At 41.1% G+C, this 17399-nt stretch overlaps 1 protein-coding gene across 1 annotated transcript in view; it reads left to right on the forward strand.

Annotated features, from left to right (window-relative positions):
• The first annotated feature begins 881 nt into the window (after nucleotides 1–881).
• ano10a (anoctamin 10a) overlaps nucleotides 882–17399 on the forward strand; it is a 70110-nt gene continuing 53592 nt past the window's right edge. The window contains exons 1-5 of the mRNA XM_078539845.1: nucleotides 882–1044; nucleotides 2790–2972; nucleotides 5759–5893; nucleotides 9251–9370; nucleotides 14000–14569. Of these exons, the coding sequence (XP_078395971.1) occupies nucleotides 897–1044; nucleotides 2790–2972; nucleotides 5759–5893; nucleotides 9251–9370; nucleotides 14000–14569 (1156 nt within the window). The 5' untranslated portion in view covers nucleotides 882–896. The remainder of the gene's footprint in view (nucleotides 1045–2789; nucleotides 2973–5758; nucleotides 5894–9250; nucleotides 9371–13999; nucleotides 14570–17399) is intronic.

Below are 17399 nucleotides of genomic sequence, written 5' to 3' on the forward strand. Positions count from 1 at the left end.
CTTTACCGCCTGCTGCACCTGCATGCTTACCTTCAGCGACTGGTGTACAAGGACACCCAGGTCTTGTTGCACATTCCCTTCTCTCAATTTATAGCCATTCAGATAATAATCTTGGTTTTTGCTACCAAAATGGATAACCTCACATTTATCCACATTATACTGCATCTGCCATGCATTTGCCCACTCACTCAGCTTGTCCAAATCACACTGAAGCATCTCTGCATCCTCCTCACAGCTCACCCTCCCACCCAGCTTTGTGTCATCTGCAAATTTGGAGATTTAACATTTAATTCCCTCATCTAAATCAATATATATTGTGAATAACTGGGGTCCCAGCACCGATCCCTGCGGTACCCCACTAGTCACTGCCTGCCATTCGGAAAAATGCCCGTTTATTCCTACTCTTTGTTTCCTGTCTACCAACCAGTTTTCTATCCATCTCAATACACTACCCCCAATCCCATGCGCTTTAATTTTACATGCCAATCTCTTATGTGGGACTTTGTCGAAAGCCTTCTGAAAGTCCAAATAAACCACATCCACTGGCTCCCCCTCATCAACTCTACTAGTTACACCCTCGAAAAATTCCAGTAGATTTGTCAAGCATGATTTCCCTTTCATAAATCCATGCTGACTCTGCCCGATTCTGCCACTGTTTTCCACGTGCTCAGCTATTAAATCTTTTATAATGGACTCTAGAATTTTCCCCACTACTGATGTCAGGCTGACTGGTCTATAATTCCCTGTTTTCTCTCTGCCTCCCTTTTTAAATAGTGGGGTTCCTGGACAGGAGCCCTCCCTGATGTTGTACTCTCATTAGCACAGCCCATCTGCAACAGTACTCTTCTTGACCATTCTATTGTGGTTCTTTACCTGTTTTAGAAAGTGTTACAAGGATGAAAAGGATGAAAAGAAACAGCTCCATTTCTGAGGATGTTCAATTTACTTTTACACCACTAGTGATACTAGAGCTTGCCAAAGATACCCATAAAGAGACAATAGAATGGCTTGTTCAAAAAATCAAAGACAGAAAGCACTTGGGCGGTGAGTATGATGCACATGTATATCTATTATATGGCCTGAATTGATTAATTTATTTAGCTATTACTGAGCATATATGTATTTTGATGGCACGTAACTGAAGGGAATTTTGGTTTGGAATGTGCTTTTTTGATTAAAAACAACCAAGAGCTCAAACAAAATTTGAGACAAATGCAAAAATCACAAGTTCACCAGTCTCGTTATTAAGAGAAAATGGTGGAAATACTCAGCAGATTTGTTTGTTGGAACAGAACAGAGGTGCCTGGGGGTGTTTTATTATATTAAGGGCATTGTATAAATGCAATAGAAGCAGAAAATGCTGGAAATACTCAGCAGATCAGGCAGCATCAGTGGAGAGAGAAACACAGTTAACGTTTCAGGTCAGTGATAATGTGTCAGGTCAATTCTGACAGTTCTAACTCTATCTCCATAGATGCTGCTTGACCTGCTGAATATTTCCAGCATTTTCTGTTTATAATTAACGTTTCGGATCGACGACCTTTCATCAGAACTGACCTGAAATGTTGGGTGAGATTTGAAGTCACTCAAAACCCACTCACTTACACAGAGTTAAATTCAGGCCCATTAATTTGGTTAACATTAGCCAATGCTGCCAGACCTCCTGAGTATTTCTAGCATTCTCTGTCTTTGTTTCAGATTTTCAGCATCTGAAGTGTTTTGCTTTTATATAAAAACAAAAGGAAGGTGGAGGGAAACACCACATTTTACAGGAGGAATAGAAAGACTTCAATTTGTCTGGGTAAATGGTGGTGATCTGGGATTGTCTGCAGGCAAGCAAAACAGGGGTTGTTTGCAGCTGTCAGTTACCTCCCCCAACCTGTAAACAAGTTGGGGAACAGTGCAATGTGGCCTGAAAGGGGCCCATGGCAGTTCTAGTCCTATTCTTTTGCCACCCTTTCCCCTCAAGGCTGACTAAACCCATCTCAGCTTCCCCAATGCTGAACAAACTGTTCCTCCTGGATCCCCTTTCCATCTCTTTCCCCGGTACTCTAAATCAAAGGGACAGAGGAAATAGCAGCAGGAATAGGTCATTTGGCCTGTTGAGCATTCAAACAGATCATGGTTGATCACATCTCTTATGCCATTTTTCCCCACTATCCCCGTATTCCTTGATGTCATTGTCAAATCCCTGTGTTGGAGCTGCAGGTTGCTCTGCAGACTTTTACTGGCCACCCTACTGAGATCCTGGGATCTTCTCTTCACACTCTCAACCCCCTGTACCACAATACCATTGCTTCTTGAAACCAGGACATTAGTCAGCACTCCTGGACCCTGAGATCATACTTTCCAGGTTCCAGGACATGCCCTGGTGTTCCTACAGCCTCTTTTCCCTGAGTTCCTGGGACCTCAAAATAATACTATACCCTTCAGAACTCCATCCCTCTTTTGCCAAATCCCAGGACAGGCCTCATTGTTAATCAGCAAGCCTCCCTGTTTTTGCCAGAATCTAAATAACCTTGAGTGACGGTTTGGGGGATCTGGAAATACTACATAAACTCATTTATGCTTCATGGTATTGTGCTCTTATGTGCATAATTAATGCACTGCAACCTATTATGCCAGTATTGTACTTGTGTTTATAATTCTACATTAAAATCAAATAAAACATAATTAGTATGTTTCACCTGTCATAGTCATCGATAAGTGTTACTGGTGGAATCAAAGATAGTTGGCTGCTTAGCGTAAGGCCTGTGATATATTAAAGGATTCACCCATTTATTTTGAAGGAACCCATTTGAGTATTAGACCCTTGGAGGACCAGGATGGAAACCCCAATATATATCTTATTGGAGCATCTTGGAGAAGGCTACTGCTGGGAGCTGAAAGCTTGGGTTTCATTAAGGAGTATCAGGATGGATCAATGAGAATCTTTACCTACCACAACAGGGAAGACTACAAACATTTTACAGGCAAGTTTCTGATGAACTGTCTCATTAGTAACAAACAGTTTGGAATGTTGCAGCGCATTTCATCCACCTCAAGGATCTCAAAAGCAAATTATACAGTGAGATGTTTAATATCCAGCCAGTTACTGACCTCTTATCAGTCACTGAATTCCAGTAGCTATGCTGTTGAGTCAACTGAAGATGTAACAAGTAGTTCTAATTCATTTTAATTCGGTTGTTAATTACTGATATAGGTTGATAAAATGTAACACTTGATAGTTGTTGTTAAGGGAGGCACTTCTGCCACAGATTGGGATTTTATGTAGAATAGATGCCTTGTCCATGAACATAAAAGGAAGCAGGAGACTGTGAAAGGTGGACGGGAGATTAGTAGAGAAGAGAGTGAGTTTGGCAACTTCTAATGATATGGCAGGCTTCCTGCTGGTCTGAACAACAACCAATTCTTTGCTAGTACAGTCAGCAAGTATTGGAGCCAGCTGCACTTGATCCAAAGCCAGACTTCCATTCCACGTTTTGTTTTGCGGCTAAGAACTAAAGTTTTACTAAACTATATAAAGTTTACTAAAGTATAATTTTATATATGGTCAATGTGTAGAGCATGCATTGTAGTCCTATTGAACTCCATTTGTAATCACAGAACTAGAGAAGGGCACTTGAGACCCTTGTAAGCCTAGGTAGTAGTTTCTGATATTAGAACAGTCAGTACACGTCAAAACAAGTACTTTATTGGCTGTAAAGCACTTTGAGATGTCCGGTGGCCATGAAAAATGCTATATAAACGCATGTCTGTCTGTCTGTCTTTTCTTACCACGTATGTGTCTTTTTGGTTTTTTTTACATTAAAGCTCATCAACAATTGCACAATTTGCCTGTCAAGTTTCCATTAATCTCCAAAAGTACATTCTAGAAAGGAAAATCATTTACCAATGTAATTAAAATGCCGAATGTCAAATTAAAGGATTAAACGAAACAAAATGTCAAAACATTTAAGGTGTAAAAATATTTAAGTTTAACCAATTAAAGTGCCTTTGTGTCTCTTTTAATGGCTTATTTAAAGATCTAACATTTGAAGCCTTCAATCTCACCCAAAAGCCTGGACATTTTACCCAGAACATTGACTTTGAGACGAGTTTGGATTGTGCAGGGCTCATCATGTGCACTGTGCCTTATTTCTCAGGATAGCCAATTCTGCTCAGTTAGTGATATAGATACGAAAATAGATATTTTTTCTGTAGCATCTAAATGTTTTGCAAAATTATTGGAAGATAGATTGTGAATTTGATGGCCTTATAGTATTTTGATGTGTTTTCTGAAGTTATGTATGTTAAACAGAAACAGAATGTCATTCTTCATTGTAATTGAGTAAATGTCATTTTTTAACAGTTGAATTTTGATGCATACGGACTGTAATTATTCCACAATGAATGTTAGAATAACCTGATTATTGCTTGTTTTGTGTTGATGGTTAGAAAGTGGAAACATCCTAATTGCCACGATATTTGTAGTGCCCCAGCTCCGATTTGCTAACTCAACACAGACCAGCTACATTCACTTATGGACTATTTTGCTTTGACTCAACTATTCCAGTGTTCTCCTGCCTCATCTCCCACCTTGCACATTTTGTAAACTTGAACTCATCCAAAACTCTACTGTCCGTTACACCAAGTTCCATTCACCCATCACCCCATGTGCCAGCTGACCTACACTGGCCTCTGGTCTGACATTGTTTGATTTTTCAAAATACTCATTCTTATTTTAAAATCCCTCTTTGGCCTTATCCCATCCCTATCTCTGTCATCTCCTCCAGCCCTTTGAGATCTATGTTGTCCTCTAATTTTAAGAACATACATAAGAACAGAATACGTAAGAAATAGGATCAGGATTAGGCCATGCAGCTCCTCGAGCCTGTTCCACCATTCAATAAGATCATGGCTAATCGCTGATCTCAACTTGACTTTCCCTCTATCCCTTGGTTCCCTTAGTGTCCAAAGATCTATTTGTCTCAGCCTTGAATATACTCAAGGACGGAGCGTGCACAACTCTCTGCAATGGAGCAATCCAAAGATTGTCAACCCTATGAGTGAAGAAATTTCTCACCATCTCAGTCCTACTTGGTTAACCCCTTATCCTGAGAATATGACACCCCCTAGTTGTAGCCAGCCAGGGGAAACAGCCTCTCCTCATCTACCCTGTCAAGCCCTGTTAAAACCATGCATGTTTCAATGAGATCACCCCATTTTTCTAAACTTCAGAGAGCCTAGTATACTTCCCATTTCTTCCCATAGGGAAACCCACTCATCCCTGAAATCAGTGTAGTGAACTTCCTTTGCACTTTATTTAAGGCAAGTATATTCTTCCTTTGGTACGGAGACCAAAACTGTGTAGGGTACTCTGCGTGTGATCTCACCAAAGCCCTGTATAACACTTCTATACCTTTACAATAAAGATCAACTACTATTTGTGCATTTTGGTCTCTTGTGCATCTCCCATTTTAATTGCTTCACCATTAGCTGCCGTGCCTTCAGCTGGCAAGGCTCTGTGCTTTGGAATTTGCTTCCTAAATCTCTCTGCCTCTCTCTCCTTTTAAGACACTCTTTAAGATGACCTCTTTGACCAAGCTTTTTGCCACTTGTCCCAATATCTCTTTGTGCATCACACCTTGTTTGACAATGCTCCTGTGTATCACCCTGGGACATGTCACTATGGGCTGAATGGCCTCTTTCTGCGCCATAACTTTTCTATGGCCCTTTGGTTAAAAATGCCATCTAAACGCATGTTGTTTGTTTTCAGATGACGACAGTGATTTTCTGACGATGGCAGAAAAGCAGTACATCATCAAGCGTGAATTAGAAAATCTGAGGGCAGTAAATGAGACCATGGTCCCTGGTCACCCACAAGCCAAACTCTATCCTGGGAAATCAATCAGTGAGTTGCTCATAGTTCTGAATTTCAGCTTCAGTTGATTCTTAAGCAACAGGAAAATGAAAAAGAAATAGTAAGACCTAAACTAAGAGCTCATGAACAAGGTGGGGGTGGTTTGAGGAAAATTGGAAGAATTATGGAATGTAGCCTGCAAAACTCTGGTGAGAGTATCACAGAACCCATACAACTGTGATACTTATTCACTCATTCTGATCAGTCACTGGCTTAAAATGTTTTTTGGGAAGAACTGAGAGTATGAAATAAAACCAGAAAGCATGGGAAATGTTCAGGCAGCATGTGTGGAGAGAGAAACAGTTTAATGTTCCAGTTCAATGACCTTTTGTCAAAGCTGGAAAAAGTTAGGAGATGGAGCAGGTTTTAAGCAAGAGCAGAGGCAGGGTGATGGGGGACAGGAGGAGAAGAATGAACAAAAGGGGAAGGTCTGTGATGGGGTGGAAGTATGGTTGCCAACCCTCCAGGATTGGTCTGGAGTCTCTGGAAATTGAAGGTCAATCTCCAGAACCCTGCTGTGTGCAACCTGGAAACAAATCATCAGGATGTTAAAAAAGATTGTTTTAAAAAATTTTCTTTGAATATTTCTCTATATAGAAATATTGAAAATGGGCAGAAATAGGGCTGTTTGGCTGATAGTCAAGCATCATCCAATTGGGTAATGAGCCTTTTTGCTTTCCAGTTGGTGTAGGAAGGCAGTGTGTTACAAGGATGGATGTGTTGGCTGACTATTGGCTGGAGCATGGGGGCAAGTCATGTGATGAAACCTCCAGGAAAACATTTAATCACAGTTGGCAACCCTAGGTGGAAGGCTGGAGAGATTAAATGACAAAAGGGATGACGGTGCAAGGCAAAAGGAAATAGTAATGCAACAAGTAAAGAAATTAAAGTTGTGTCCACAGGAGCAGTAAATGTTTAGTAGAATTATGACAACAGAATATGAAGCCTGGTTCTGAAGAGATGTTTCTATAGAGCCTCTATTTTTGTGAAATGGAATAAGTTATTGGCAATAAAAACTGAAAACGCTCGAAATATTCAGCAGGTCAGGCAGTATCTATGGAGGGAAAGACAGTTAACGTTTCACAGAATTGTTACAGAGCAGAAGGAAACCATTTGGCCCATTGTGCCTGCATCAGCTCTCCAATTGAGCAGTTCACTTAGTGTTATTTTCTCAGCTTCTCCTAATAACCCTGCATATTCTTCGTTTTCAGATAGCGTTCAAAAGGGAATTAGATTGTCTCGATTGAACCTGCTTCCACCACACTCTCAGGCAGTGGATTCCAGACCTTAACCACTTTCTGCGTGAAAAAGTTTTTCCTCTTGTGGGGAACCTAGAACTAGGGGGCACAGTTTTAAAAATAAGATTTAAGATGGAGATAAGGAGAAATTTCTTCTCTGAGAGTCATTAGTCTTTGGTATTCTCTTCCCTCAGAGAGCAGTGAAAGCTGGGTTATTGAGTATATTCAAGGCTAAGTTAGATTTTTGATCGACAAGGAAGTCGAGGGTTGTGGGGAACAGGCAGGAAAGTGGAGTTAAGGCCACAATCAGATCAACCATGATCTTATCGAATGGCAGAGCAGGCTTGAGGGGTCGAGTGGCTTATTCCAGCTCCTGTTTATGATCTTAGATTTGATCCCTGAGTCTGGGCAAGGTTACATGATCTCAACTGGAGCAATGGAAAGGTGTCATCATTGGCTTCAGTTCTCCTTGGGCTGTTGGAGAATCATTGCTGGGGCTTCTATGGCCTAGACCCACTTGTATGAGATAATACCAGCAATAGACAGCTGAATTGACCTAGCGGATGTTTCTTGACCTTTTTCATTTGGGGAAAAAAATAACTTATCCCTGTTGAACAGGAGACCAACAGTAACCAAATCATGCAAAGCTCTGCTGTAAATGACTAACCCTGGAATAATCAAATATTATACAGGTACAGTGTCTCAAATCCAGCTACCCAAAAACCGGACATTTTTATAAGTTGCCATGCATCAATTTTACTTGTTATTAAATGAGTAAAATAACTTACTGGGACAATTTGGCTAGGTGCTACATCGGCGCAGCACTGCGCTGGATGAGTTATCGGCTTTGCATTCCATTCTTTTCTCCTGCTCAGTGTGGTCTGAGCGACCCTTGACCCCATCCGAGTTGCATTATTTAATTTTTTTCAAATGTTATTTCTTCACTATTATGTTTTTTTTTTCAAACTTTAATAAGAAGATACTTACTCATTTTATTTCATGTGTCTCCTATTAATTGAATTAAGGTTCTGATTTTTTTTTGTTCTCTGCAAACCAGCAAGATCCAATATCCGGCACGGACTCAGTCCTGAGGTTGCTGGTTTTGTGACACTGTACCTGTAGCACCATTTAGTCCATTGCTTTAACCGTTCTGATCACCAAAAGTGTAGCTCTTTCAGAACAGGACACAACACTGAAGGCATGTTCTGAACGGAGCACCAGACAGTATGATGTTGTCTTCCTTTGTACTTTGCTGTTCCAACTATATGTTTCAGACTTTCAATTGGGTTTGCTATTTGTTGCCTTTCTCTGAAAGAGTCAGCGCAGACTTGATGGGCTGAATGGCTTCCTCTTGTTCTGTATGAACCTGTGAATAGGTCCTAACAGCCTTTTTGTATGGAAAGGTCTTCTAACCTCTCTCTTTGTTCTTTGTGCTCTTAAACCTGTGTCCTCTAGTTATTGACCAATAGGAATGTTCTTTTTGTTCTCCTTTTATCAAATCTTCCCCTTCTAGTGAAAAGAATCCAAGTTTGTGTGATCTCCCTTCTTGGCTTAAAGAAGGTATGCTGAGGATTTACCTGTAATTGATAGCTCCCAGGGCTTTTGAAGGCAGCAGGAAAAGTTGTTTCCTCAAGAGCTGCATGATGGCACCCCGAATGAAGCATTGCATCATACAACTAGACCCAATGTTTTGCGTCAGTTGGTTTTGCTCCTTGTCAGGCTTGTGGCCAACCCCATACAAAATTGGTGATTTTGATCAAGGCCCTGTATGACCTCTAGTTTTAGCAGACCCTTCAACTTCAAGGTTTTATGCTCTTCTTGCATGTAGAAATGCGTGCAGCGTGATCTTTTGGAAGTAATTTCACCTGTTCACATGCGGTAATACAGACTGTTAGTTTTCACCATAATTAGGGATGGATAATAAATGCTGGCCTAACCAGCGATGCCCATATCCCATGAATGGATAATAAAAAAAACAACCTTGAATGTTACTCTTTTTTTTTCTATCAATATTTTATGTATTTGCAACGTTTTTATACCTCGAGTCTTTTGGATGAGAACTTGTGAAAGAAATAATTATACATTAAGACCAACGTGTATTTTCATCTAGTTCGCCGTTTGCAAACAAGTGGAATTCTAATTCAACTCTATCCACTACATGACCCAGCAGAACTGAAAAAGCTCAGCTCCATCTGGTATCGGCGAGTAAAGTTTTCCTTTCAGCCTCTTGGTAAGTCAATAAATTAGGTAAACCATCAAAGTCATTTATTTGCATAAAACTTGATCCAAGCACAAGCCAGATATTTGTGGGTGTATGTGTGGTATTTGTTTCCTGGAGCAGAGAATCAGCCTTCACAACTTTGTGTTGCAACAGCTCATTTACAACTCCATGGCACCTGGCGAGGAATTACTGTGCCCTGAATACTGATATTCTTTTTCCTGATGTTTCATGAGGAGGTCTTGTGGCGCAGTGGTAACGTCCCTACCTCTGGGCAAGAAACTCCGGGTTTAAGTCCCACGCCAGGACTTATTGGCCACAGAAGGAGCGTTCAGTGGGCTGATAGTCAGCCCGGGATTATCACCACCTCTCTCTATTCCCCAAAGGGAAAAAAGTGCAAGTGAGGATGTGCTAAAAAAAAAATTGTCTGCATATGCTGACACCACTAGTCCCAGGTGGAGTGGAAATGATTGGTTAATTGCCCTGTCAATCGTGGTGGAGACTGTACTTCTGTAAGTGACTTGGATTGATTTTAAGCATGTTGTTTGCAGTATGTAACTATCTTCCACCCACCTGCGTTTTATTGGAGAACTTGCCCTGTTTTTAATCAGAAGGTGTCGCTGTACTTTCAGTCGTGAGTTCTGTTTGCTGCAGTTCAAATAATAATGAAACACGACAGAAGGAGGACTCCTGGCCCATCATGCTTGTGCTGACTCTTTCAAAGAGCTATCCAATTAGTCCCACTGCCTCCGGCTTATTCCCCATGGCCGTGCACTTTTTTCTTCTTCAAGTGTTTATCCAATTCCCTTTTGATAAGTTCCTATTGAATCTGCTTCCATCGCCCTTTCAGGCAGTACATTCCAGATCACCACAGCTTGCTGTATTTATTTTTTTTTTAAATCTCCCCTTCCCAGCACCTGGAGTGGTTACCCAGAGACTAATTCCCAGCTGCTGAGTGCAATCGAGATTCCTCCTCACTGATTATTCCAAAAGGACAAGTTCATTGAGACTCAGTTTAAAGGGACACTGTTTCCTGAGTAAATGTGCTTTATTTATTGTAAGTTAGACTGATTGCTGCGAGTCCTGCAGTGAGTTACAGCCATCTAAAGCTCATTGGCTGATTGCGGAGGCAACACTGATTCCAACTTCATTTGGGACTGGATTGCAATTGGAGGTTCCTGGTTTCTTGATCAGGCATTCCTGCATGCAGCACAGATAACAGGAAACAGCACCATCAAGTAGCAGTTACAGAAGGGACCACATTAAGGTGGTAGTGTGTTTACATGTAAGGAATTCTTGCTGCAATTAGATGGGGCTTTTATGTGACTACACGTGGAATATTGTGGTCTCTTTACTTAAGGAAGGATACACTGGCTTTTGAGGGAGTGCAACAAAGATTTCCTTGCTTGCTGGGATGAGGGCTGCCCTGTGGGGAGAGATTGAGCAGAATTCTCTGGATTTTAGAAGGAGAGGTGATTTCAATGGTAGATTTAAAAACTCTTTATAGAGGTTAACAGGGTAGATGCTCATAGACTGTTTTCCCCTGGCTGGACAGTCTAGAACTGAGGTCTTGGTCTCAAGATAAGGGATCAGGATTGAGGTGAGGAGAAATTTCTTGCCTCCAGAGGGTTGTGAATCTTTGGAATTTTCCACTCCAAGGGACTGTTGACGTTCAGTTGTTGAGCATATTCAAGACTGGGATTGATTAGATTTTTGGGCACTAAGGGAATCAAGGGATAGGTGGGAGAGTGAAGTAGTTGATGAATTTCAACAATGATCTTACTGAATAGTGGAGCAGGCTCGGGGCTACATGGCCTACTCCTCCTGTTTTGCATGTTCTTGTGTTCTTAGAAACAGAAAGAAGTTGGTAAAAGCACAGCAGATGAATTAACATTTGTGGCAAGAATGAACAGTTGGTGTAATGATTGAAAGTTATTTAATGCCTTTAACATAGCAAAGCATCCCAAGGCATTTCACAAAGACATGCAAGATATAAAAAGGTGTTGAGTCAAAGAAGAAATTTGAGAGAGGTGGCACAAATGCTCCACATTTTGGCACATCTATCCAAATTATTGTAGTCTTGTAAGGGTTCCCACTTCTCCTGATTAGTGATACTTGGTCAGTCTCTTATTGGCGGTGGAGGATGCCAAGAATGAAGGAAAAGAGAATACTTGCCTGCTGTCATTGCCTTTAGTTCCTGAACTAAGGGATGCTGCACTCACCAGAAACACACTGCTTTTCCCTCTGGCCTTGCTCTTCACATTGTTTGGAGCAGAAGACTGATGAGCATGTGTCACGACTCACTGGGGATAGCGCGTTGTAATATCAAGCCCCACTGTTCCCCGAGCCGAGACAAATGTGAAATGTTCAACCAAACCACCAGGTTGCCCCAATTCTACATAAATGTTTAATTTAGGTTAACGGAATATGAGCACCAGGTCTGTAAACTTAATAAGTAAATAACTGTTTATTGAACAAACTGTCTTTAACCAGCGGCAGAAGAAAGACATATGAACTGCTAACTTCTAACTCTATAACCTAAACTCTACCCCTTCTTAAATCCCTACACGCACACACACACCACATAAGACCCACAAAAACATGGATTTAAGGGTGGGATAAAACAGTCCTATAGCACCAATTCCAGAGTACAGGATCGATGGGTTGATTTTGATCAATGTCTTCCAAATTCCTTTCAGTTCTTGTTGATGACACGAGGTGGTCTTCCAGCACTTTCAGTATTTAGTTCGCAGGTTGAGCACTTGCCTTTCAGTGGCTCAAACAGTGATTTTCCGCTTTGCTTCTTGACAGGGGTTTTCAGAGAGAGAGCAGGTTATAGAGATATGAGGAGAAAAAGCCAGCTGGCTATTATTGTGGAATTACTGGAATCTTCCACACACAGGAGAGAGAGGTTTTAATTCTTTTTCCTTTCGGGCTAGGAGCTATTCAGCTGCACTGCCCTCACACAAAACCTGGTCATCTGGTCAGGAGCTAACTAAAACGTTGTTGCCAGGTAGGACCCTTGGTCCAGGGCTCCTTTCTGGCACCATCATGTCTTTCATGGCACACTCTATTCCAGGACTGCAACATTGTATATATCTCCCATCCTATTTCAGTGGACCTGTCTTTCAAACTGCAGCCATTGTAATTTTAATCCACAGTCCAACAGAAATAAAAAAATATGTTCCTTTACACGTGATGCATCATTTTTAAGTGGCACATGCCTACCTTTCTTTGAAGAGCTTACTGTGCTTTTAGGGGTCTTGAAGCCCCCCCAGAACATACTGCTTCTCACTTGCATAAGGCCCCCAATACTCCACAGAGAACCTCGTTATAAGCTGATTAAACTTGGCAGTTGCAGTTTATAGTTTTTGAAAGAAGCAGCGTTTGAAATCGGTATTTGAATCTCAGTTTGGGAAGAGTGGTTTGGTTGGAGCTTGAAGAGCCATATTCATATTTGGTGGCCAGTGAGTGAGTGAGTGGTTGGTAGGGCAGCAAGCACCTGGTGGAGCAGGGGTTTAGGGTGTCCACTGCACTAAGAAGCCCAGTAGGGGGAGGTGGCATTTTGAAATTGGTTTTCCATCACAGATGGGAGTTTGATGTAAGTTCATTACACTGCTGGTGTTCATGTTGCACACCAGCCTTCTCCCACCAATCATCATCTCACCCCATCACTATTACTTTGTTTTTATTTCTCCCTATATGTTTGTCCAGCCTCCCCTTAAATACATTTCTGCTATTCATCTCAACTCTTCCATGTGCACCACTCCTTGGGTAAAGAAGTTTCTCCTGAATTCAGTTTTGGATTTATTGGTAAAAACAAAAAACATTTATTGGATTTATTGGTGACTATCTTATAATTATGACCTTTAGTTAGGACTTCCTCCATAAGTGAAAACATGTTCTTTACGTCTACCCTACCAAACCTTTTCATAACCTTAATGACCTCTGAAAGGTTTCAGCTCTGTCAGAGAAAAGAGCCCCTGCCTGTTCAGTCTTTCCTGATAAACATAACCTAGTTGTTAAAATGCTTTTTTATTGCATTTGGCTCTCTTTTGTTACTGTTGATGTGGAACAAGTAAGATTACATTGTGAAGCAGATAGTATGGTTATTCAACCACATATCCTTCAACCGAAAGTGGCCAACATCACAGAAGATCTGCCAGTGTATATAAAATCATTCACAAATGACATTATTGTGTGCACATATCCTTTGCATTTCATGTGCATCCAACTTAACAAGCAAAACAATATGCAAATTTCTCTGATGTACTTTACAGAAGAATGAAAAAGTCAGGTAATTTGAGTGTCAAATACCAGTTCAAGATTGCAGAATGTCATGCAATAAGGCACAGATTGACTGGCTTACCATAAATCAGTGACCCCTTAATAACTTCTAATTTTCGTGGCACATCACCCATGTCGTTAGAAAACAAGTGGCTGATCACAAGCAATGTGATAAGAGATCTGCTGGTAGATGTTTACGAATGTATGTGTTAGTGACCAATGTGTTTGTAGGACTTCAGTTTTGGGACTGAGCATTAAATATTTTAAGTCAGTCTGAGCTTCTATCAGCTCATTTCAAAATTGAGAGATTGTTGTTTTTAATGGTGAGCCATTCTCCTCTTCTTTTTCTTGCAGATGAGATCCAGAAATACTTTGGACAGAGTATTGCACTCTATTTTGCTTTTTTGGAATATTTCACCTTTGCCTTGTTTCCCATGGCTGTAATTGGCGTGCCTTACTATATATTTGCCTGGGAAGATTATGACAAGTACATCGTATTTGCCACTTTCAACCTCGTGTGGTCGACCATTGTCCTGGAAGTCTGGAAGCGTTGTTGCGCCAAACTTTCCTATAAGTGGGGGACACTGACAATGAAGGAGGAGTTTGAAGAACCTCGGCCTGGTTTTCATGGAACGTTGGGAGTGAATCCAGCAACTGGCAGAAAAGAGCCCACGTATCCTTCTTACAAGAGGCAGCTCCACATCTATCTGGTTTCAGTGCCCTTTGTCTGCTTCAGCCTCTACATGTGCCTTATTGTTATGATGATCTACTTTCAGATGGAGGAGCAGGTCTCAGCCTATGATGAAATGGCTCAGTCAATGTTCAGCTCTGTCTTGCTGTTTGCACCCAGTGTCATTTATGCTTTAGTTATTGAAATTATGAATCGGATCTACAGATATGCTGCTGAATTTTTAACTTCATGGGGTAAGTGTAGACTGCTCTCAATGGTGAGGTCACTTTTGAGTTAAAGCCCTTGTATTAATTTTTCTCATGTGCAATTAAAGCTAACCAGCTTCCGCATTAAATGCAGCTCACTATTTAAGGTAATTGGCAAGTGAATAAGAGGTGAGATAAGGAGACTTTTTTCACACAGTTATCCAGAATTCACTGCCCGCAAGGGTGGTGAATGCAGATTTAATCGTAACTTTCTAAAGGGAAATTTGGGATAAATGAGAAAAGTGCTTAAAAAGGAAATATTTACAGAGCTATGAAGGGACTATCCAATTTTTTAAAAATTAATTCATCGGATGTGGGCTTCGCTGGCTGGGCCAGCATTTATTGCCCACTCCTGAATTAGTCCCACTCCCCTGCGCTCATTCCCCAAAGAGCCAGCTGTGCTGTGTCATTCTGTGATCATACTGTTGATTTGTTGATGAGAAAATCTTTGGAGAGAAATCCACTTTTATTTTTCTCTCTACTGATTGAAGCTTGCATGCCTGTCTTTCACCACCTTTGAATTGGGGAGAGAAGTGTGTGTAAAAATACTAGAGAAACAAAAGTCAGTTGCCAACTCTGCAAGACTCTGAACTTCTGATTGACGTAATGATCAAAACTTTGAGCTGGTCAGTTTTGCTGTGGCATCAATTGTAGCATAATAAAAACTGAGAATAACCACATTTTCCAAAGAGTAAACCCAATCAGATACTTGAACAATGGTGAGGAGGGGGGGAAATGTATTTTCCAGATTTACAGACCTGGGATGCACTGATAATGCAGTGGAGAAACTATTGTGTAGTGGGCAATTGGGTGTTCTACTTGAATGGGAGTAGGTCATTCAGCCCCCCCACCCCCCTGCCCCGAGCCCATTCCACAATTTGATTGGATAATTGCTATCATGCTGCTACATTTTACATGGTCCTTGAATTTCATTTAGATACAACTTGAACCCGTGATACAGTGCTATCAAAGTGCTTCACAAGCACTGGATTTCATTGGAAGATCTCTACACTTCTGGCCTCTTGCCCATGCCCAATTTTAATTGTTCCACCATTGCTGGCAATGCTTTCAGCTGCTTAGGCCCCAAGTTTTAGAATTCCCTCCCTTCCCTCCGCCTCTCTTCAACTTTAAAATGCTTTATCATTTTTCCAAACCTATCTTTTTGATCACACGTTCGACAGCTGTCCTGATGTCTCCTTATGTGGCTCTGTGTCACATTTTGCCTGAATGCTTCTTGGGGTGTTTTACTGTTTCAAGGTTTTATATAAGTTGTTATCTTGCAGTCCAACTGGAGCTAGGATATGGATCTGATTTCAGCATTATATCCTCTTCATTCAGCCATAGCTGGTGGGTTTTTGAATGCTGTTATAAATGCTTCACAGTCAGATGTAGTGTTTCAGATGAAGCCGCCTTTTAAATTTATTTTTACTCATTCTTTTTGTTTTTTTTAACCCTTTCTTGGCCTCATCTCATCTGCAGATGCCTCTGTCACTGGATAAGGAGCCTACAAATAGAGAAAATTTCAGTCTATTATAAAAGCCTGTCTTAACTCGCTAGGTAATAGCTTGGGCAGCATGTCTCATCCCTGAAACATTCTTGCACCTCCATTAGATTATCATAAAAGGTTGTAACATTCAGAAACTATTTAACAGACTGCCCCTTTGAAAGCACCTGGATCTGCACTTAAGGTGCTGTGGCCTTCAGGGCTATGGATCAGGTGCTGAAAGGTGGGATTAAAATGAGCAACTAGTTTTTTTTTCTTTTTTGGCCGGCGCAGATGTGATGGGCTGAATGGCCTCTCTGCGCTGTAACTTTGCTATGGTTCTATGGAATGTACGAAGCAATATATAACAGAGTAAACACATTTCATACACAAATCAGACTGAATTCTGTAACTGTTGAGTTCAGGTGTCTCTGAGCAACCATTTTAAATTTAGTAAAGGTGCAACCCCCAATTTAAACTAATTGCTGCTGAATAAATTAATAGTTGATATTTTCATAGTAAACAGTGGAAGCCCTTCTTTCTCACTCTCTCCAACGTCCCCTCCCCCCACCCCAATGTGAACATACCGGAATGTACAGTGGTCAAACTCTGAGAGATCCTTCTGTATTTTCAAGACTATCTCCTCAGCTGTTTTACTGGGGTATTGTTACTCCAATGGGATTTGCTTTACTAACAGGGCGACGATGGTGCAGTGATAATGTTGCTAGTAATCCAGTGACACAGGCTAATGCTCTGGGGATATGGGTTCAAATCCCACCACAGCAGCTGGTGGAATGTAAATTCAATTAATAAATCTGGAATTGAAAACTAACCATCAGTAATGATGACCATAAAACTATCATCAATTGTTGTAAAAACCCACCTGGTTCTCTAATGCCCTCTGGGGAGGGAAATCTGCTGTCCTTGCCTGGTCCGGCCTCTGTGACTCCACACCCACAGCAATGTGGTTGACTCTTAACTGGCCCCTGAAATGGCCTAGCAAGCCACTCTGTTGTACCAAACTGCTGCAGGTAGCAGATGGGACTACAGCGGTTCAAGAAGGTGACTCACCACCACCTTCTAAAGGGGCAATTAGGGATGGGCAACAAATGCTGGCCTTGCCAGCAATGCCCACATCCAATGAAAGAATTTTTAAAAAAAATTTTGCAATAAAGATATGGTAAAACCAATAAAACTGAATTTTTAAATTTTACTCATTGAAATACAAAGGCATGGTCCTTGTTTATGAATAAGTATATTTCAACAATTTTCTACTTTGTTCTCTCTTTAAGGATGACCCTTATTTGACTTGCCAGTTGATTTGTTGTATGTTTT

The sequence above is a fragment of the Cetorhinus maximus genome, chromosome 4 (assembly GCF_964194155.1).
Source record: "Cetorhinus maximus chromosome 4, sCetMax3.hap1.1, whole genome shotgun sequence".
NCBI classification, from domain to species: Eukaryota; Metazoa; Chordata; class Chondrichthyes; order Lamniformes; family Cetorhinidae; genus Cetorhinus; species Cetorhinus maximus.